The 22,894-nt window shown below is 37.5% G+C and overlaps 1 protein-coding gene across 1 annotated transcript in view; it reads right to left on the bottom strand.

The window, feature by feature from the left end:
- cacna2d1a (calcium channel, voltage-dependent, alpha 2/delta subunit 1a) overlaps window positions 1–22,894 on the bottom strand; it is a gene marked incomplete in the record, with an annotated part of 123,005 nt that overhangs the window by 43,735 nt on the left and 56,376 nt on the right. The window contains 16 exon segments of the mRNA XM_036149334.1: window positions 2,330–2,406; window positions 3,804–3,865; window positions 3,945–4,016; window positions 4,130–4,201; window positions 5,530–5,604; window positions 5,914–5,997; window positions 6,865–6,927; window positions 7,984–8,091; window positions 8,258–8,307; window positions 9,059–9,137; window positions 9,235–9,339; window positions 10,853–11,011; window positions 18,866–18,965; window positions 21,186–21,236; window positions 21,460–21,529; window positions 21,807–21,938. Of these exon segments, the coding sequence (XP_036005227.1) occupies window positions 2,330–2,406; window positions 3,804–3,865; window positions 3,945–4,016; window positions 4,130–4,201; window positions 5,530–5,604; window positions 5,914–5,997; window positions 6,865–6,927; window positions 7,984–8,091; window positions 8,258–8,307; window positions 9,059–9,137; window positions 9,235–9,339; window positions 10,853–11,011; window positions 18,866–18,965; window positions 21,186–21,236; window positions 21,460–21,529; window positions 21,807–21,938 (1,359 nt within the window).

The raw sequence follows: 22,894 nt of genomic DNA, 5'->3' as shown, positions 1-22,894 counted from the left end.
TTTAATAAAAAGGCTGCCAGAAACAAAACATGCTGAGATGTTTTGTGCTAGATGGATCAGTTTCAAGTGAGCTCAAAGCATCTGTCAACAGATTTTATTTTTAAATGCTGAGAGAACATGATGGGCACCTAAAATGCATTTTTTCCAAAATAACTGGAACCATTGTAGGGCTTGAGAAATGCACGGAAAATGAAAAGTAACACTGCATACAAGATGTAATGATCCAAAAAATCTGAGTATAATAAGTGCCAGTTACGTCCTAATCCAAAAATACACAAATACATACATGTGGGATAAATCAAAACGTTCAATAACACTCTAAAGGTGGGGAGCTTTCATGAAAAGGGAAGACTGACTTTTGCAGAGAAGTTACATATAAAATCAAAAGTGGACAGAATTTTGGCTAGTAAGGCTGAAAACAATTAAATAATTGTCTTGTTAACATGCACAATCAAATAAAAGAACTCACTTATATGTAACTTCCTATCTCCACATTCTTTCATGTCTATAATCCATACTCTTTCAGACTGCAGTTTCCAGAGTTTTCAATTAATTTCATCCCAGTTTTGAGTATAAATGCAAAAGTTGCCCATAATATACAGATGATATTCCAGCAGAGGTTAGAATACCTACTAAAAACAATTAGGTAGATTTAAACAGTGGGAGAGTTAATAAATTCTCTAAATAAAATATTTGTGCATGCTCTATTTTTTTATTCCATGCTTATCCAGACTTGGGCCTCATGTACAAAGGGGTGCGGCACACAAAATGTCCTTTTACCTGCAAGATCAGAAAACCAAGGAAAACTCCACAACCTCACACCGACCTAAAAGTTACTCACTGGGGACACCTGGAAGGTATGCTGGGAAACTGCCCATCTAGAAACAATTATTTAACACACCAAAGGCTTATGATAACAAAAGTGCATCCACTTGAATTTTCACAAGATGATATTAAAGGGTGCACAAAAGCGGTCCAGGAAAATAAAGTAATAGCTTTTGTAATTTCACACTATTTTGACGGATTTTGCAGAAGGCGTAGCAAGAATAAGCTGAGAAGAAAAACAGTTTTTTGAACAACACGGTGGGGCAAAGACTACAAGCCTGCTCATCATAGAGTAGGTTGCTGCTTATCCCAGTCTTAACATCAATTCCTCTGATGTACATCATAGCCAGCAAAAAACACCTCCCACACACCAGAAATGACCACACACCAGCTAATTACTGGTATATCTGAGTGATATACTTCCTGTTTTTTGCCAGTTAAACTGCAGCGTCAAGGCATTGCACTATTCTCCATTTTACTCTTGAGTGGACTGTAAAATGCATCAGCCTTACATTTTTCCCAATGACCTTCTGCATTCATTTACAATTACAGTGAGTGCAAACAACACAAGCCAGTGATGTCGAAGCTTTTTACCACATGGGCCAAAGTGATCAAGTTCAAAAAGTGTCCCTAAGCCACAAATATGACTTTTTAAATTAAGACGCTAAATATGTTGTGATTTTCTTTAAATGCTTAACATAAATAATTTAAAAAAAATTTATGCTTTGATGAAACAAATGAAGACTTTGTTTTTGTGGGAAAGGGGTCCGAATCCTTGTATATCAGAGACATGAACATGATCTTATAGGACCTGGGCCGCACTTTGGACAACCTGATCTAAGATGTGTATAGGATTAATTGAAAAGCCGGATTCTGGAGATGAAAAATAACTGGTTGTCCAGTCTGTGTTTTTTTTTTTTACCCGCCTCTTCCTCCTGTAGGAGTGTTTCAAAATCATCTTTTCTCCCGTGTAGACATGGCTTTCGCTCATACAGGAACTGCGCTTAGGTCCATGTGTAAGGGCCGTATCAAACATCTGGATTTGTTTGCGTGCGCATAGTTTTCTCAGTTTCAGCGTACACAAGGTTTCAGTGGAGAATCCAAGCAACTCTTAGTACATGAGGCCCCTGGAAAATACTCCAGCCAAATCCCATACTTTTCCAGACAGTGTAGGAACCCTGTTACATGTAAAAGGGGACAGGAGAGCTTCCCGTGCTGGTGTGTCTTGAAATAAAAACACTTTCAAACAGCCTGACAGATGAGGGCATGTTTTGGTTCAGAAATACTAGCAACAATTGCAGGGGTGGTGTACATGTATGAGGGTACTCATTTAGTTTTTTTTTTCCAGGGGCCGTTAAATGATGGACAGGATCCATGACTTTAGGCAAACACAATGCTAGCACTTAACTTCCGCAGAGTGTTGTTTATCTAACCTCTGAATAGATAAAGAAGTAGGTGAAATTCAGGGAAACAATAACAAAGGCAACAGTGAATGGTAACTTACATTTTGCCTGGGTTATTGTGTCGCCTATTGTTGCACGGATGTAATGCACGCTGTAGTCTGGTAGGACCAGGGCCAGGCTGGGAAAGGACAAACAGGAACAAAAGAAAACACTTTAATTTTCAGCAAAACATTCAATTCTCTCATCCTGTAATTAGGGCAAACCTAATGTTTGTTTAACATGCTCTCTGCGTGCAGCGCTCCTAATTAAACTGAGTGCACTCTCAATAAGCAAGGGAGCCTTTCTTTATTTCGAGGCACATTTTTCCAATCCAAAACAAACAAACAGAGGCACTTCCTGATATTCACAAGTTTCTCGTTATATATGTTTATGTAATATGGTTAATTAAGTTCCTTATGAGTAATATTTACAATAAGTTTTGTAGATTTTTAGGCTGATACACAATTAACAGACTTAAATCCCCTTGCTAACAGCTATGATTGGGCCAAGAGAATCAGCAGATGTAAGAAATGGTAATAAATGTTGATGAACCATTCAATGACCCCATATTAGATCACTACAGAGCAGCATAATTTACAAATATTACTTTTTTGTAACTTTTTTGTAACTTTTTTACATAGAAATGTCAAAACCTTCTACAAGGAAGGTAAGCCACAAAAGGTAATTGCTTAAGAAGCTGGCTGATTAGAGCTTTATCCAAAGTATGCTAATGGAAATTCAGTGGAAGGAAAAAGTATGGTAGAAAAAGGTGCAAAAGCAACAGGAACACATGCAGTCAGGAGAAGACTGTGGAGCAAAGTCCATTTAAGAGTTTGGGAAAGATTTACCAGGCATGAACTGCAGCTTAAAAGCTGCATAAGGGACACCATACAGTCCTATCCTGGTATTGGGCTTTAATTGTCACATGACTTGTGTCCTTGACGCCAGACGCGTATTAGCTGGACTAAGGAGAAAAAGGACTGAACCGCAACACTCTGGTCCAGAGTCCAACTTTTTTAACTTTTCAGATAAAGGTATAAGGTCCCAGAGTCTAGAGAAAGACTGGAGATGCGCAGACCTGCCCACACTCCCAAAAGTTACCAATACCTGCTTTAATGAGCATGACCTAACCTGATCGACGCTCCTAACTTAAGGTCTCTAGAGAAACTGGAAGGTATTATATGAATCAAAATAAAATGCTGTTTTTTCATTTTTGAATTGATTTATAGAAATAAATGAACTTTAAATTATATTCTAATTTACTGAGATACAGTAGTAATTTCTGGGCAACTGAATAGTCCCAAAAGACACAAAAAATGAATTATTAAAATTTTCGTATGAATTATTTTATATTCCTTCCCTTAAAGTAGTCTAATTATTGGGAACACATTTGAAAAAACCCTTTTTTTCTCTTCAATGCAACCATTAAGTTTAAAGCTTGGTAAAGCTTTATATCGGATGCTTTGGATTGATCCAGTGATATAATAAATATATAATTGAATTATGAGTGTGCATGCCGTTTTCTAACAGTTTTACCTGTAGTCTGTCCCTTTCACAGGGCCAAAGGTGTAGGTCCTCTGACCTTGGTCAATGTAGCGCTTAAACAATGACATTACAGTCAGTTAACAAACGGGCTTCCAAATAAACTGGGTATAAACTCAAAAGTCAACGAATTACCTCATCCTGGGATTTCACCAGTGTAGCTATACTGTAGTTTCCTCTCTCTCCATCTATCATTTTACTTCTTATCTGTGTCAAAAACCAGAGACAACCATGTAACTTAAAATATAAATGAGTATTCAGCACCAGCTTTTGATTAGAGTTTGTGTAATTAAATTAGAAAACAAATCTATGCTTCAAACCTCCACTTTGATGTCATTCTCCAATTCTGCATCCAGAAAGTCGAGTGTCACAGGTTCATCAAACTTGGCAGTCTAGAAGAAAATGTACAAAACAATTTCTGTCAATCAGTTTGTCAAGGGTGGACACAAAGAAAAAAACTAACATACAAAAAAATAAATCAAATCCTGCTTCCAAAAGCAGGTTTTGATGCTTTGCAGTCTTAAAGAAAATAATCAGGAAGAAGCTCCATGTTAATCATCTGCAACCAATTTTCCCAATAGCGTATTTATGAAAAGCACATTTTACAAACGTCAGAGGAAAACTTTACCTAGCCAGTAAATACAATCCTGCAACCAGATTACGGAAAAAAACAAAATTAAAAAAGTCTGTCAAACATACAAAGTCCAAACAGTTTAATTTAATCCTAGAAGGAAAAACTGGACTGTTACGCAAAGAGCAACACAATGAGCGCCTTCACTCAAAACTCAATCTTAGCAAAGGCGTGAGTGAAGACAATTTTCCTCTGGAGGACTTAAGGATAATTTGGAAACTGTGCAGAACTAACTGTCTGCACGTGTCAATAACAGGCTCTCCTGAAACACACAACGTCTTGAAAAAGTATTCATACCCCTTTTCACATTTTGTTTCATGATAACTACAAACTTAAATGTATTTTCTTTACATTTTATACAAACTAATCAGAAAAGTGTGATGCACATTTGTAGAAAGCTCCTCTTACTCTGATCCATCTAAATAAAAATAAGTTTCAGAAGTCACCTCGTAAGGAAACAGAGGGAGGAGGAAGTATGCAAGGCTCCTTCCAGATCTTTATTTGCAAAAGATTTTGAAACTATGTACACTTCTTCTTTCACTGATACACAATTATACACTACTGTTTGCATGGACAATAGTTCAAGGGGTGTTAATACTTTTGCATGACACACATACTAAATGTTAGAGAAGATTTAATCATAATAGCTAGTAGAAAAACCATTCTCATCAGTACCAATATTGAAATACAACAACACTAACTCCAAGAATTGGCCGAAATTATCAGTATATGGAGAAAACTAATAAACAGATCAACAACTAGTTAATTTAGATGCAATGGTTCTTGTTGATTTTAAACTGCTGATTTTCTAACTTCCTGTTGCAGCTAGTTATGCTAACACTGGGTGGTACCCAAGCAGAAAAGATGACATTCAGTTTGTGGTGTTTTTATTGCCGTCCTCTATAACTGCACTATAGTTTTATAGGTTTAAACACAATAGATTTGATGTGAATTGGTCAGTAATTAGTTGAAGTTATGAACCAGCAGAAGGTTGGGACAGTTTTCCTTTAAAATCCCAAAAAGTCAGTGTAAGATGTTACTGAAAATAAAGTTGTGTGACCGAAAATATCTCCTTGGGATTTTGCTTACCAGCGGCTGAAGATTAGGGTGGAGCAACACATACCCATTTGGATCAATAGCAAAGTAGTAGCCATTTGGACCAAACTGGAAAAGAACAAACATGAGTGAGAAAAACACATTTATAAAGAATTAAAAATTATAATCCACTTTGTTTGGCCATAACGGCGTGCACAAAGAAGGAATTTGACTCAGGTTCCTGTGGTGAGTGTAGAGAGATCAAGTATCCCTACATAAACAGTATATTTTAATTGTAATATATAAATAAAGACAAATTTAAACTTTGAGTTGGGATAGTGTAAATATACATATTTTTTCACGGCGCTACAGGTGATTTATAAAAAAAATAAATGCACAGTACACATGTGTACATCAATGCAACTTGTGAGTTCTTACTGTGAACCGAGGAGTAAGCCTCTTGATATCTTCCAGGGAGACATCAATAGCCATCACTCCCAGGATGAGCTGGTTTTGTGACTTCTGAGAGAAAAGCATCGGAAAAACAGAGAGGATGTCAGCTGCAGAAAGAGTAACTGTAAGGCTCTCTTATGAGTTCTGTTGCTCTTCCTGGATGATTCAATTCCCTCAGTGGATTGTGAAGGATTTCAAGGAAATGGTTGCAATAGAAATCTGGACAGTTTCATTCCCACAAGCTTCATGTGCTGCAGTGAGTCACTGACAAGGCATTTCCAGACTTGCTTTCAGTCGCACTGGAGGCAGGCTCCAAGTCCTTCGAGGTAGACATGTAGACTCATCTTGAAGCATTTAAGCTACCGGATCGTTCCTCACTCTGATCTGCATGATTGATCTATTTTTTTAATTCTGCTTTGTGACAGCCTACATTCTCTTCTTGTGGAGGGCTTTGGGGGAGCTCTGCATCAACAGAGGAAACAAGCCAAAGCCACAAGAAGAGAGAAGATAAAAGCAAGCATTGATGTTGAATGTTTACCTTTAGATCTTTTTAATAATTAGCATAAATTAGGTTTCTTAAAAAAAAAAAAAAAAAACACAAATCAAAGCAGGCAGTATGTGGTAAAAAACATGCCAGAATGAGATCATCTGTTCTAGTAATTATCACAAATAAAAGGTGACAAGTTCCTGCATCGAAGACAAAATAAAATATGTTTCTTTATGATTACTTTTAAAATCTGTTACAAGCACAGTAACGTAATAGCTTTACAATAGTATTTATCATAATAAAGTGTGACACATTTAATATTTATAAGTTTTATGCATTTGTATTATAAATAATTAAATTGTGAACAGTTATTTGTTTTTGATTTTTTTTTTTGGTGTGTGTGTGTTGGGGTGTGTAATGATTTAACTAAAAATGCATTTTATGGATACCTTTGAGCCTGTGTCGGTCTTGTTGAAGACAGGCAGAGTTCCGGTGATTACAAGACCAAGCTCCTGGAAGATGGAACAAGGATATGCAGAAACAATAATATGCTTGACAAATGCTTTTCGTGGCTTGCAAATTTATTCAAATATCCTAAACTCTAAAATCTGGGTGAGTTAAAACCACAAATTACTTGACAGAAAATTCTACAGTTTCATATTATTTTACAAATTGATGTCCAGAAACTGACATGTTTCCACATTTAGCGCCCATTGGTTGATTATTTGGAGAACCACCTCTCACTCTGCCACCGTTGCAAATCTACCGGCAGGACGTTTTGCCCTTTCTTCTTTGCAAAGTGTCTTAAATTCAGTCACATTGTATGGAAAACATTAGACCATCTGTTTTTAAGTCTCACTCTAGATCGACAGGAGGATTTATGGCTGGGACTTTGACTGGGCCGTTCTAACAAATGGTTATGCTTTGATTTATGCTAAACCATTCTACTGCTTATTTTCCATTTCTAGCAATACTTTGTTACACTGAATTTCATTTAGTGACACTTATAATTGTAAATACCGTGTTGAAAGCACATATAAAAAAATGTTCAATGCATTTTAAGCTTGCAGTTTTAATGTGACATACTGTCATTAAGTTTGTTATTTTTTCTAGTTACAGCAAATCTTTTACACAAATGACATTAATAATAAAAAAATCAGCAAAACACTGCTTGCAATTTTAATCAGAAAACTGATTAAATAGTTTAGTTTTTTTAAGTAAGACATTTTTGATGCTGAGAAAGTTGATGTCGTTTTCCAGAGAGAAACTCTCTGATCAAATCCAACTTTTTTTTCTTTTCCTTTTTTTTATCAGTCTGCTTTCTTATCTGCCGTCGCCTGGCAGTAATTCTTGACATAAGCATAAACACAACAAAAAAAGGCAAAACTTGGGAATAAAGTTTATCTTTCTTTCATTGCGCAAATACAAGATAGCATGACAGCAAATAAGTAAACGAGACTTTTAAATTCTGTACATGACATAAAACAAATTTATCCTAATTCCTGCGCCACAGTTTCACACATTAACGGCATCAGTATTTACCCTTGTGATCGTCTCACAGAACATACCAGTGCATCTAGATAGACATTTGTCCACTGAACTTGCTTGGCCTTTTTGTCCCTCTTGGACCTGCTGTCAGCTTTGACCATTGGCCGACCCAAAACGTCCAAGTACTCCTGCCAAGTGATCAGAAAAAAACTTAATTTGGAACCTGCGCATCAACAGTTCCACCACAAGGGGGCAATATAAGCAACCATTTTGGAGAACTACGTTTTAAAAGATGGGCAAGGAGTGAGAAAACTAGGCAAAATTAGTCAAGCGTGTTCTAATGAGTGAGTTTACCTGAGTGTTCAGCCGAATGGCTCCAATAGATGGAATCTCATAGTAATAACCTGAGGAAGAGAAAGATATCTTGTAAGACTACCCCTGGACACAGCATAATTACTGGAAATTACACATACTACTCAAATCATTAACTTAACCCATACTTATGCAAAATCCCATAGTTGCATTAGAAACACAACAAACTGTTGTTCAAAAAGCCCAAAAAAAAACAAAAAAACAACAACAACAAAAACCCCTTTATAGCAGAAATATGACCTTGCACTCAAAACACATGTAGAAAAAAACCCATAACTTACACATTTGTTCAGGTGGGAACAAAATCTCATGTTAAGAAACAATTAACGATGACAGTGGTAATGCTGGTGGAAGCCTGAACAACATTTTTTTTTAAAAGTTGAACAAGGATTATTACACTCACTATATATTGCCACCGTTTAGTGATCAGAATGTTAGAGGTTAAAAAAATCTCAAACCCTTAATTCACTTATAAAATAAAATCTCCATAACTATCAGATGTCCTTGTGCCAACAGCTGTTCAGGGGGGCCATGCCTGTCCCATCATCACCAATGTAAACATCAGCTTAAACTACGATCAGACAATGATTAAGCTTTTTGCAACAAATACTTCAGCTGAGTTTGGCATGAAACAAAGGATGAATATATGGCAAAGTACCTTGTGCATACTTTAAAGGAGCTAACTCAATAAAATTTAAAATGTAATGTACAACACCCACCAAGTTTGTTAAGTATTAAACAAATGCTTTAACCTGATCACTATAAATCAATGATATTTTCTACCTTTATTATTGCAGGCCATCCACTGTATCGGCCCCTTATCATAGCTGTGCTGTCCTACTGAAAATGTAAAGATGCGCACCTGTAAAGGAAAGGAAGGGCAATAAGACTAAATTAAACATGACAAAAATAACCAATAACTGCTTCTGACTGCAGTGAAACCGAATATAAAGTCCTACCTCTTGCTTTGGGTTGTATTTCTTGAAGATCTCCTCTGCCTTCTCCTCTCCTCCATCGGTGAACAGCATTATAATCTTGTTACAGTTGGCCCTTGACACATTGGTCTGGTTTACACAGAAGCAAGGATTCTTAACTTTGCTAAGAAAAGCTGCTGCATTAATGCTTGTGATTAAACAGATGTGTCTATAGAGTGCAATGTCTGAAAGGATCAGAAGAGGGCGACATATACTCAATCTCTAAAAGCACATTTTAGAGATTTGGGTGTCAGATTATCCAACATTTTGAGGAAAAACTTAAAGTTGAATGGACTTGCGCCCATTCATGTTATAAAAACATTGACATATACATAGGGTATAAAAAGTCTACACACCCCTGGTAAAATGTTTGTTTTTTGTGATTTAAAAAATAGAGACCAAGATAAATAACTGAAAACGGGTTTGGAAATTCAGTGTGGCAAATAACCTGTCTGACCCAACTGAAAAACAGATATTTAGATTAAATTTGTGAGCACAAGGGGTTGTTACTGTATTCACAATTAACCCCTACATTCAAACTCACATTAAAGAGTCAGTACACAGCTGCCTCATATCGACTGAAAGTTCAGATGTTAAAGAAGACTTTTTCTGGTGTTTTTGTTGTTCCCAGCTTACAGCAAAAGCCCAGCGAGTTTTCCTAAGCATCGGGAGGATCTTGTTGTCAAACGGTATCAGAGAGAAGGGACAAACGGAGCAAAACTGAACAAAAACACACTTCAGAGCCCTCAAAAGCATGAGATAAAATGTGTTCTAGTCCACTAAAACCAAGGTTACACCCCTCCTTAATTCTAACTGGTGAGTTTGGCACCAAAGCAACACTGGTCTTTTAACAGTTCTGGTAATAAGTTGCAAAAGAACGTCATCATTCATTCAGATGTAGCATTACATCCCAAAGCGAACATCCAATCAGAAAAAAAGAGTAAATTTTTGGAAATAGTGCAGCCAGAACCCAGACCTGAATACGTTTGATCATTTGTGCCGTGATCTATAAAAGGATTTGCACAGGATACAAATGTTTGCCAAATCAAAATGTGTTGTGTTGAAAGGACCCTACCCAAAAAACACAGTGTGCTGTAATATAATCAAAAGGTGTTTCAATTAATTTTATAGTTTTAGAGTGACCAACTCCAGTCCGCAAGAGACGATGCTCTGCATGTTTAAGCTTTAACAGACCTGAATCAAATAGATGGCTCATTAACAAGCCTCAACAGAAATTGAGGATATTCTGAGGTTAAGTCCGCCATTTATTAAGCTGTATTAAGGCGTGGACACATGTGAAACATGTTAGATACTGGCCCTTGAAGAATTAAGATGGCCATCCATACAGGGAAGTGGTTATTTCAGTGAAGCTCTACAGGTTAGAGGTCACATTAAAGGTGGATACATTCCAAAATGATTTATCCTGGTTTCATTTGTTGCAAGACACAAAACTAGCATTTTACCAGAGGGGTATAGACTTAGATCCTCTGCATGTCACCAATGTTTACAATTTTTCAAAGTAAATGTGTATTACACATAAGAAACAACCTTTATCAATTTCCACCTCAATCTGGCAATTAAATCCAGACCACACATGCTTTACCTGTGCAAGCTGTTCGAAGGCGAGCTCAAAGCCACTTGTATAGTTGGTGATGCCCTCAGCTTTGAGTCCCTGCACAGCCTCCTTCAGCATCCTTTTGTTCCTCACATTGGCCTGCACCAAGTTCTTAAAGCAAGCTACAGGCGTGGCGTTTTTGTTGAACTGGAGGGATAAGGGAAGGAGGGTTGACGGGAAGCACAGGGAAGGCACTTGGCACATATTTTCTAATAAATATGTGTTTTTTTTCTCCTTCGTTGCAGTGTTCCTTAAACATATATGATAAACTATAAGGTAAACGATTGAAGTGACATTTAAACATAAAAAACACAACCACGGCAGACAACTGTGTTAAAGAGATCTACATTGTTAACACAAATTGTCATGTGCAAAATGGAAAAAAAAAAAGGTTGAATGTAATTAAACTTCACAGACCGAAGGAAGCTAAAAGAACAGAAGGAAGGATTTGAAGGAGAGATGGAAGGAATGTGAAAAAGTGGCACATGGAGGTAAAAAGAGCAAAAACAGAGTTTAATTATGGAATGATAACTAGTTAAATCACAGCTACACATGTAAAGTAACTTGAGGTTAATAATGGTCAATATAGCTAATTTAGGGGAACAGATGGAAGTGAGTCAATCTACACACAAACACACAGCATCTATTAAAGGGTTGGGAAATGGCTCATTAGTTCTTAGCATCTGTTTGGGGACTCTTTTTGAACACCGCTCCCAATTATCTTTATGCACCAAACACAGATAGCATCTCTACCATGCACAAGTGGATAGTTACTTTTTGCATTTCAGGTAATACAGTAACTGAGGAATGGCAATATATTAAATTCTTATCTCAAAATCTCTTGCTTGTACTTGGCTTATATTTTTAGAAAATTAATGACATATGTTTTTTTTAGGAGCCACAAATAACCAGAACACACTATTACAAACTCTGCTGGGTTAGCAATATTGATTTAACACCATACCTGTAAAAAATGGTACACTTTACATTTAGGCATTAGACTGTTGCAATACTGGAAGAAAACCAGTCTGAGGCTGAACAAAGACTTGATCGAAGGTTCAACTTCCAGCAGAACAGCATCCTAACCATGCAACCAGAACTGCAACTGAATGGTTTAGATCAAATAATTTTCATGTTTTAAAATGGTCAGGTCTAAGTCCACACCTAAATCCAATTGAGAATCTGCAGCAAGGATTGTAATTGAAGCTGACAGACAATCCATCAAATCTGACTGAGCTTAAGCCGTTTCAGAAAAGGTGGATGAGTTGAAATCTCAGTCTCTAGATGTGATGGGAAAAGCTATAAAAGACGTACCCTTTAGGCAAGGCAAGTTTATTTATAAAGCACTTTTCAGTGCTAAGATGATTCAAAGAGCTGTATATGAAAAAAAAAACATTACAGAGGAAACACATTACAGTGGAACAGTAGCAGTAAGCAAAGATATGACAAGTTGGAGTACAAACTAAAACATTAACATTCAAAGGCGACTCTAAACAAATGATTTTTAATCTTGATTTAAATGAACTCAGGGTTACAGCACTTTTACAATCCTCTTGGAGTTTGTTCCAGATCCGTTGATCATAAAAACTAAGGCTATGTTCACACTGCAGGTCTTGATGCTAAATTAGATTTTTTGCTGAAATCTGATTTTTTGAGGTGGCCATTCATACTACCACTAAATGTGACCACCATCAGACTTCTGGTTCAAGATTGTAAAGCGACTCGCCTACGTGGACCACAGAAGGAGACGTCACAGAGCAGCGCGCTGTGTACGGAAGTGATGGTGAATGTAATTGTTTCTAGAAGTGTTAAATAATGTTTTGTTAAAGAAAACCTTGAGAAAAAAAACATATACCAGCCGGCATCTCTTCTCGTTATTATTAGACTACTGTTGAGCAGTGGAAGCCGACTATATTAAGACCACATCATAGTGAGACTAAATAAGGTGAAAAGAAAGCAGCACAGCTATTAACAACGGTCTTTTATGGAGCGCTAACCGCTACTACTGTCTGTAGATGTAATGAGAGACAGGAGAGTGACGTGAAATAAATAGATAAAATGCGACGTGACTGTTCAGACAGTGGACACCTTGAAAAAAAATCTGATACGTATCCGAATTGGTACCACATATGTAAGTGTCCCAAATTGGATTTTTTTGGGAGGGCAAAAAAGATTAGAATTGAGCCGTTCACACTGCCATGAAAAAGACGGATATAGATTATATATGGGCAATAAGATCGGATTTGGGTCGCATTTCCCTGCAGTGTGAACATAGCCTAAACACTGCTTCCCCATGTTTGGTTCTGGGTATGCAGAGTAGATATAAGCCGCAAGACCTAAATGGTCTGGAGGGTTGATACACTGAAAGCAAGTCTGTGATATATTTAGGTGCTAAGCCATTTAGTGATTTATAGACTAACAGAAGTATTTTAAAGTCTATTTTCTCTGAGCTACAGGGAGCCAGTGTAAGGACTTTAGAACTGGGGTGATGTGCTCTACTTTCTCAGTCTTAGTGAGGACGCGGGCAGCAGCGTTCTGGATCAGCTGCAGCTGTCTGACTTTTTTTTGCAGACCTGTGAAAACACCGTGGCAGTTATCGATTAGACTAAAAATAAATGCATGGATTATTTTTTTTCAGATCCTGCTGAGACATTAGTCCTTTAATCCTAGAAATGTTCTTCAGGTGATAAGAAGGTTGACTTTGTAATTGTCTTTGGATACCTTTGAAGGTTTCCATCTGAGTCCCTGACTACAACCAGATTTCAGGCCTGATAAGTGGTTACTAGCTGTAGCAGCTGAAGCTGTGTGCTAACTTTTCATCACTCCTCTATTGGTCCAATAATTATTACTTCAGTTTTGTTTTTATTCAACTGTAGAAACCTTTGGCACATCCATGCATTGATTTCTTCTAAGCATTTACTCAGTGCTTGAACTGGTTCATAGTCACCTGGTGACATGGTGATGTAAAGCTGTGTGTCGTCTGCATAGTTATGGTAGCTGATGTTTTTTATGATCTGAGCAAGAGGGAGCATGTAGATATTGAATAGAAGGGGGCCCAGGATGGACCCTTGTGGAACCCTGAATGTGATTTTTACTTTGCATCATCTCTGATGTAAAGTTACCTACTCACACAAAAACGTCCCTGTCCTTTAAATAGGATTTAAACCAGTTGAGTACTGTACCAGAAAAGCCGACCCAGTTCTCCAGGCGTTCTAACAGAATGGAGTGATCGACAGTATCAAATGCTGCACTGAGGTCCAATAATACCAGCACCGTGGTTCTTACACAGTCTGCATTTATATGGATTTCATAAAACACCTTGATAAGGGCGGTCTCTGTACTGTGGTGAGCAGGGAAACCTGACTGGAAAACATCAAAGCGGCAGGTCATTGTTAAGAAGATATTTAATTGTTGAAACAGCTTTTTCAATCATCTTACTGATAAATGGGAGGTTTGAGCTGGGCCTGTAGTTCTGCATTAGTAGTTTGATAATTGCTGTTTTTAGGGACTGGGGAAAACATCTCACAGAAGCGACCTGTTTATTATCTGAGTCAAATCAGATGGTATGACCGGCAAAACTTTCCTAAATAAAGCTGTGGGTAAAACATCAAGACTGCAGGAGGAGGAACATAGCTGTTGTATGACTTCTTCTAAGCTTTTGTGGTTTTAAGGTATGTCAGTTGCAATTGCAGTAAAAGTATTTACTCATGATGACTGAATAAAATCTTTTTTATATTTTTCTCTAAAGAAATGTTTGAAAACAACACATCTATAATCCTTTCACCTCAGTTTAACTCGTGAAAGGAATTGCATTACCTTTTAGTGGTAGGCTTTATTATTTGCACATGTTGCCTACTAATGACAGCCCAAACCATTATTAGATTTGGATGCCTTTAAGAATCAATTTATATTCAACTTTTGGGTACCATTTACTGCAAAGTGATTTAGGATCAATAATTAATATTGCAGAAACTAAAAACGGGGTTTGTTCTTTTAACTTTATTACGATTGATTGAATGCATAGTAAGAACCAGTGGAGGGGCATACTAAATGGTAGAAAAAAAAAAAAAAAAAAGAGCCCAGAGCAAACCCAAGCACATAAAACACATCATGTCAAAGACCATTCTACTGAGCCTCCACACCCACCCAAAACAAACACACCCGGGTCCGTTTAATAAGGGAAGTGAAACAAAATGTTATTTATGGCTAATTTGGAAAGCAAGGTAATGTATGTTCCCGGCCATAGGGAGCGACTGCAGGGAGGACAAAGAAGAAGCAATTAGGATAAAGGAGATGCTGGACAGAGGAAAGTCAGATCCAAGTACACAACATTTTCTGAGCCAAGAAACTGGAGGGGCGCATTAGGCTGAGAAGCTGCATGCTTTAATAAAAGTATAGAAGGAAAAAGCTTGGTACAAGACCCAGAAACTGATTAATCACAAAGTGACAATATGACTACATTCACTAAGTTACTCCAGATTGACTTTAAATCAAGAATTCAAAGCATTTAAATACTGCCTTAGTTTAAATTTTTCAGATTTGTTTTGTATCTCTCCTGATTGTTGGTACAAAGTAAGGTCACCTTACCAACATCTAAGCAAGAGTGGGGCTGATAGTTGCAAAGGTATGTTTTTAATAGTTTGTGCTGGTTTTAGTGGGAAGGAGAGGATTTTAAAAATGTATCAATAAGTACAAGAAGTAATTAACCTTAATGCAGTTTCTACATGCAACCACATCTAAATAAGCTCATAAATTACTTTATAAAAAGCTTTTTTACTCTTGCTGAAAAGCAAAGAGCAAAAGCCACAGACACATTATTCCACTAAAGCAATACATTTAGTGCATTTATTACAGCACCATTAATGGGAGTTCATGTTTTGGACGCCATCTGAATTTCCATCCTAATCCTATTCAGTATGATTGCCGTCAGTTTGTGCTGGCAGCACCCCATAAACATCCCGAAAAGGAGGAAAATACTAACCCTTTGAACTGCTATTTTTCTTTATAAAAGTAATATAGTTCTGGTGCAGAAACACTTTAAACTGGCAGTCATTGGAGCGCTAAACTGTGATGGATGAAGGCTTCTTCAGTCCTAATGCCAGGAAACCTTTGGTAGTTGAGATTTCTATCAAATCTCAATTTGGCAGGAAGGCCTTTTCCATTCCATCCCACAGACTTAAAATGTGGCAGAGGAAGACAGCAAAGATTTGTCAAATGTTTATGTGGCATTTTAGAGCTTAAATTCAAACATGGGTTCTATTAGTCAGACATTAGACTTGGGTACCCTTGCTATAAGCATTTCTCTTAAAAAACCTACAGTAGTATAGTGCTGTGAAAACGCATTTGCCCCACAAGAGATTTCATCTGAATTTGGCTTTTAGGAATGGTTAAATTGCTCTCTGTGAAAAAACGAAACCCTGTTATTTGTTTAATTAACTGATTAATCACATTTTTAGAAGGATTTGTTCAATTTCATGACCATAACCCAGTTTTGATTACTGACACATTTGTAAAATCAATCATTGAAAAAGTAAAAGCTGGCGCACTTTCAGAAAGAATAAAAAAAATATGTTAAATCGATCTAAAGCATGTGATATAGTATAGTATACTGTATATTTGTTCACTTATTATAATCAGAATCAAAGTTTAGAGGGAATTTAAATATCAAATGTTACAATTTACTTTATTTTGAAAAACCAACACCTGCTCCTGTCGGTCTCGCTGTGAAGCTGGCAGTGTATGAGCTCTTTATGAACTAACTTTCAATTTTAATGCATTAGGAAGACACCCTGTCTACTTGTAAGTTGTGGACTGAGTGGCGTAGGTTTTCCTGGGCCATCCTTGTAAATGCACTCTTATAGACTTAGGCTGCCGGAGGACATAATGAGGACTTTCCAACTCTCCAGTTTTGTATTATTTGCCGTTATTTCAACTTTATGTTCTTGTAGGCATTATGCTTCTCTTCATAGTAGCTATGTATGATTCTATTTAGCTGTGACACTGTCTTGGAGGCGGGCTGCCAAATATTTCCTGTTCTAGCTGGGGAAATAGCTGGGTTTCTCTTTTGGTATTTAGCCCTGTTTCTCTTGTAGAAATATGAGGTATCTTCTTGTTAAATGGGGAGTTTTTCTTTCCACTGTCACTACATGCATGCTACATGCATGATTACTGCAAAGGCAACAACACAATGCAGGCAACTGTCCCCTTTCACTCCAAGCTCATCCAGGAGGAGTGATACTGCAAGTCAATGACTCAATGCTGGGTTTCCTTAGATAGAGAACTTTAACCAATTAGTATGATTTTATAGAACTGACTTTGTAAAGTGCCTTGAGATGACATGTTGTGAATTGGCACTTTATTAGCAAACTGAATTAAATTAAACAGGCCTTTCATGCTTACATACACTCTAATATGGCTGAATACAATTCTTCAGAAGATTCCTCCAGAGTGATCTAAAGACTCTCTAACAGCAAGAAGTGCCTTGACCAGCTTACTTTCTTGCAGTTTCTCATGATATTTTAATTTAATACTGTGATTGGCTAAAACCAACCTTTGGTAGGCTGGCACTAGGTGTCGCTTCGCCAAATCAGCTTGGAGACTTCTGCTGAATATCCTGCCTTCCTCAATCAAATTAGATGAGAGCATACCCAGATAGATTATGCGCAGAACAGAAAATGTTACGTGTTATCAATCTGGCTGGCCAAGTTACCAGTTCACAACCTTGGATCGCAGTTCATATCTGAAGAAACTGCTTCAGATAAAGAGGCTTACAGCATCAGGGAATACATCCTGTAAAAACAGAGATAAACTGGCCAAGAAGATCAGGGCAGCTAAGATGGTAGATGCTAAATGGCTTGTACTTGTATAGCTCTTTATCAAGTCATACAACCCCAAAGCGCTTTGCGCTACAGTCAGTCATTCACCCATTCACACCCTGACGGGTAAGAGAAGCTACATTAAAGGGGCCATGACAACAAATTTAATTTCTCTGAGGTTTTGGGGGTATAATATGATCTATTGTGCACTGATGAGGCTGTGCAAATGTCAGAAGTGATTACCAAATCACCTGCTCAGGGACGGTCAACTTTGTTACCCTGCTCAAAAACGGTCAGATCAGAAAACCGGTTATCTTTCTACATAGTTTGTCATTCTATGTGATTCATATTCTCCAATCAGAGCACACCATCAAGCAAACATATCACTGTGGAAGATGTGAATAGGCTCATTCAGCATCTGAGGACCAGGAAAGATCTAGGACCTTGTGGTATTTCCCCTTCTGGCTGAGAACCTGTGCTGACCAACTTGTCCCCATCTTCACTCAGTTCTTAACCAAGACTCTGTAACTGTGTGAGGGTCTGTCCTGAATTAACAAAATTCAGGAGGGACACCTTCAGGTTGGCACTACAGAGCAGTATTTGGAAAAACTGTGCACCACAGAGAAAGGTTCTTCCCCCAGGCTGTCTCTCTGATGAACATCCTACAAGCCGAGTAGTCAGCTTCACTGCTCCAAAACAAAATAAACACTTATATATGTATCCTTAATGTCTGAATGCTGTAAACATGTGAAAGCAAAGTAAAACTCCTTTTTCCTGCACTCCGTCTTGGCCGATTGTCATTCTGTTAGCGGGTAACTAATAGGGCCCGGTTAGTTTGGTTAGTTTAATTATCTGAAAAAATGAAATACAATAAGAACAGGAGAAATCTGTAAGGGGGTAATAAATACTTTGTCAGAGCACTGTATATACATACATGAATATTGAAAATGAGCACACACACACACACACACACACACACACACACACACACACACACACACACACACACACACACACACACACACACACACACACACACACACACACACTATAGTAGCTAAATCAGTGACTCGAATAAGTCTGCTTAAACGTATATTTCCTATCTAAATTAAAAACACTTATGGAAATGTGCACCTGGAAAATAAAGAGGCCAATGATATATGAACTCAGCTGTGTGAATACTCACAGAAACCACGTTAACAAAGTCATCATCAGAGAGGGTCTCCAGCATCTTGCTGACCGACGTTTTGATCAGTTTGAGGGTGAGACCCGATACGCTTCCACTCCTGCAGCACATAAACTGGGCTTTAGAAAAATTGTGACATCTGATGCCTGAAACACAGCCTGTGATTTTATGCTATGCCTGCAAGTTCAACTAAAACAACAAGTAAGCATCTCACTATACATAATAGATTAGTTGTTTTTCATACATACTACTTCAGCGTTGCACAACATATTTAAAACACAAGATGGTTTGGATTGCAACATTTGTTAGTTCTCTTATTGAAAGTTTCCTAAATATTAATCCTGCAGGAGGCAGTCACACTTCATTAGAACCCAATGCCTGATACAGATCATAGTGTCCAAAATGGACAATAAGGTCACGCAGTGGGTGTAAAGCACCGTTGTGGAGGAGAGAGCAAAATATGATATGGATTTATTGCAACCGATATCCTCGTCATATTATTTATGAATAATAACATTGCCTGACACCATGCAGCCTAAATTCATCCCTCATGTATGAGGGATACGGCAGATACACCCACTAAGTAAGCCCTTTGAGTCTTTCAACTGAGAAAAATAAAATAAAAGGTGAACTAATGATGAGGGGAAAGTTGTACAAACCATATTAATTAAAGCACAAGTTAGGGACATCAATTAGCTTTATAAAACCGAGTGGAAAGATGTTGTGTATCCATTCATTGTAAGCAATGTGCCATGAGTTCCTTGCTAACAGAAACTAAATGCAAATCTGCATAAAAACCTTTGATCTAAATACAACTGCACAGATTGTTATTTATATATTTATTGCAAAAAGTATTGCATTGTTAATATACAGTGGGATTAAAAACAGAACTGGCTCTTTATGCAATTCACATTATTCAAGTTTTGACACTAAGGCGTTTCAAACTGATACTGCAGGAAACTGTCTTTTACCATACAGTGCCCTCCAGAGGTATTGTGTAAAAAGCCACAAAATAAATCATTCTTACTTAAACTGTAACTTTTGCCACAGTAGAAAAAAAACAGCCAACCTTTTATATGATTATATTCATTTAGTAAAAGATTTGTTTTGTAATTTATACTTATACTGTAGTTTGTTCTTGTTAAATACACTTGTTAAATATGTTAAATTAAGTTTATTAATGTATCTTGAAACTTTTCATAAGCAATCCATTGTGTGGTACAGAGGCCCATTTCTCTTAAAGGCTCTTCCTGGTGTCCTGTTCTTTGTAAGTAATAAACATTACAAGAAAATAGCTAGTCGCCTTATAAACAACTGGAACTGTGCCAAAAAAAGGCAGGATAATGACACTAAATTTAGTGGCATAAAGGACTTAATTTAATTTTCTCTTTTCCAACCTCACTATTATGGAACTGGAGTACATGATGCCATCTTGGGTTCACCATGTCTCCATAAGAAATAAAAGTGTTTAAAGCATTAATACACATCTTTTGCAATAACGTGATAATTGTGAGCAGAGCTGTATGAGAATAAAGAATTGTCCAATAATAGTATTATTACACAGCAAGAAAAGAGGCTTCTAAGATGATCCACTGCCAGCACATCAATTCGTCGCCAATGGTTTTTCTGGAGCACATTACTTGGTACATTTCAGCAGGAGTTTAAGATGGGACACATTTTGCAAGTGGTTTCCTCAAAGTTCACAACTTAGTGTGAGTGTTACTGAGTTAATAAAATCCATATTGACAAATAAATTGAAATAATTGTCAATGCTACGACCAAAATATGTTTATGATTTTCCATAGCCAATAAGCAGCATATAAACTTAAAGCACTGACTTTTTAAATGTGGTTTCTATACAACCAAATGTGATTTTTCTTGTAACCCATAAGAACTGATGGACTGTCCTTTGGTTTTGCAAACATAATCCTATTAAGTCAGAGATTTGATCTCATATTTTCCCTGTTTTAAAGTCACTTCTTGTAAACTTGTCTCCCTTAAATATGTGAGAATATGTGCTGAATTTTAGAGAATCACCAATATATGCGGTACTACTCTAGGATTCCCTTATGGACCGCACAGTTATTCTAAACCCAAAGTTTAACTTCAAGTCTTAAACATTGTAGGGAACAACTGGACTGTAAATAATGAGGTTGGCCAATGCTCTGACTGCTTTTTGTTAGTCAGTGTCACACATGAGCGCAGCGCGGCAGCGCCCAGCGGGATGAGGCCAGTCACAGAGTTAGCATCAGGGGCCTCCTGGCGTGCAAAAGCAAATCCAATCTGACTGTAATGTATGAATCATAAGGTTGTCACTCACGCATCCACCAGGATCAGCATGTCCTTGGGTGACGCCGCCCCCTGAATGTACCTGGTGAGTAATGCCAAACACACACAGACAGAAAACACGTGGAAAACATGAAAATAGTTATTCCCAGGGCAGTATAGTTTTATTAAAGTGTATCTCTATAAAGCACACTCCCCCAGAAAACAGCTTTGGTGTCACTGGATTTCAAAAGCCACCAATATTTTAACTAAGCAATTTTTGTGCATGTTTTTCAAGAGACTTTCTACAACTGAGCTGCTGCACTCACCAAGGTCGCCTGCGTACGTCATACAGGTCAATCTTGTCGGGAGAATTTCTCTTGTCGATCCAGGGGGAAGCTGCATGTTGGCAGAAGAAAGTGTTTACATCACAGTCAAGTCCCTCAAGAGCCAACCAAAGAAACTGGATTTTTCCACTTACTTGAACTATAATTACTAAAAGAATGACAGAAAGTAAATACATAATCTGCTGCATTAGTTTAAGTACATTAAGTACAATTCAAAGTATTTATTTCTCCTGTTAAGAGCCATTATTAATGATCCATGTTAGCAGCAGCACATTGTTCCTAAAAAGTGACTATGTCTGCGTTATCAATCTGGAGTGCTGTGAGCTTACCTGGGTAGTACCGAGCCAGTCCAGTAGCGGAGCCAAACACCTGCCAGAGCAGTGAGGGGTCGTCCTCTTTGTTTTTCCGGAAAACATCCTCCAGGGCATCCGTCCAGTTCAGCTCATTCAAAATAATGGTGGCTGGAAGAAGGAAAATTGAGCAAATGAACCACCTGTAGGAATGAATAAAACCAGTGTGCTGGGATTTCTTTAAAACAACTCTAAACAAAACACATCCCCCACAAAGCAGAAGGCAGGCTTAGCTACATGAGAACGCACAGATTGTGCAGTATTAGACTACAGAAGGTGACTGCTGAGGGAAAACCAACTTGTGGATATTCAAACTGACATAAGTCTCCTACGATAATATCTTTTTTTAATACTGCTCTCAAAACATCAAGTTCTGCAGCAGCAGAAAGCGGCTCAACAATTGCATGTGACATTTCTGTAAGTAGATACAATCTACAGTTCTCTTCAGCCAGACTCAAAACACTTTCCTGTTTTTGTCCAAAAATGCGAGGGACTTTAATGTGATTCTATTTTAACTCCGAATGACATGATAGTTCAGCAATAATAGGTACAAGGAAAATTTACAAATATTACTTGAGAAAAATCAAATTGGATCCTTGGCATTTACCCCCCCCCCCCCCCCCCCCCCAGTTGTCAGTCCAATACAACAAAATAGGTAATTTGGGTGGATGTTTGCATTTTAATCAAATTAAATCAGTTTGCTATTAAAACAACTGCTGACACAGCATAGGAAAAGTGACTAAACACAACATAAAATCAGATGACAAAGTTAAGATGTACTTATTGACTTTGTCATCTGATTTTATGTTGTGTTTAATCACTTTTTTTTGAAGTTCAGCATTTTAACACCTTAAGGCAAAAAGCAGTGTAGCAGTCTGGTGTGAGAGTTTTCGTGATGAAAGCAGTTAAAAAAAATATTCAGAGGCTGTGAGGATGTTCACAGCTCTGTTCCTGCTTCCCAATTTTACAATATAACCAGAAGCGTGCCTGTTGACGCTGATGGGGAGTTATGTTTGTTTCGGTATCCTCCGATAACGCAGTAGTTAAATAAATATACATTTGCCAAT

The sequence above is a fragment of the Fundulus heteroclitus genome, chromosome 17, assembly GCF_011125445.2.
Source record: "Fundulus heteroclitus isolate FHET01 chromosome 17, MU-UCD_Fhet_4.1, whole genome shotgun sequence".
Lineage (NCBI taxonomy): Eukaryota > Metazoa > Chordata > Actinopteri > Cyprinodontiformes > Fundulidae > Fundulus > Fundulus heteroclitus.
This window is presented reverse-complemented; position numbering and strand designations above follow the sequence as displayed.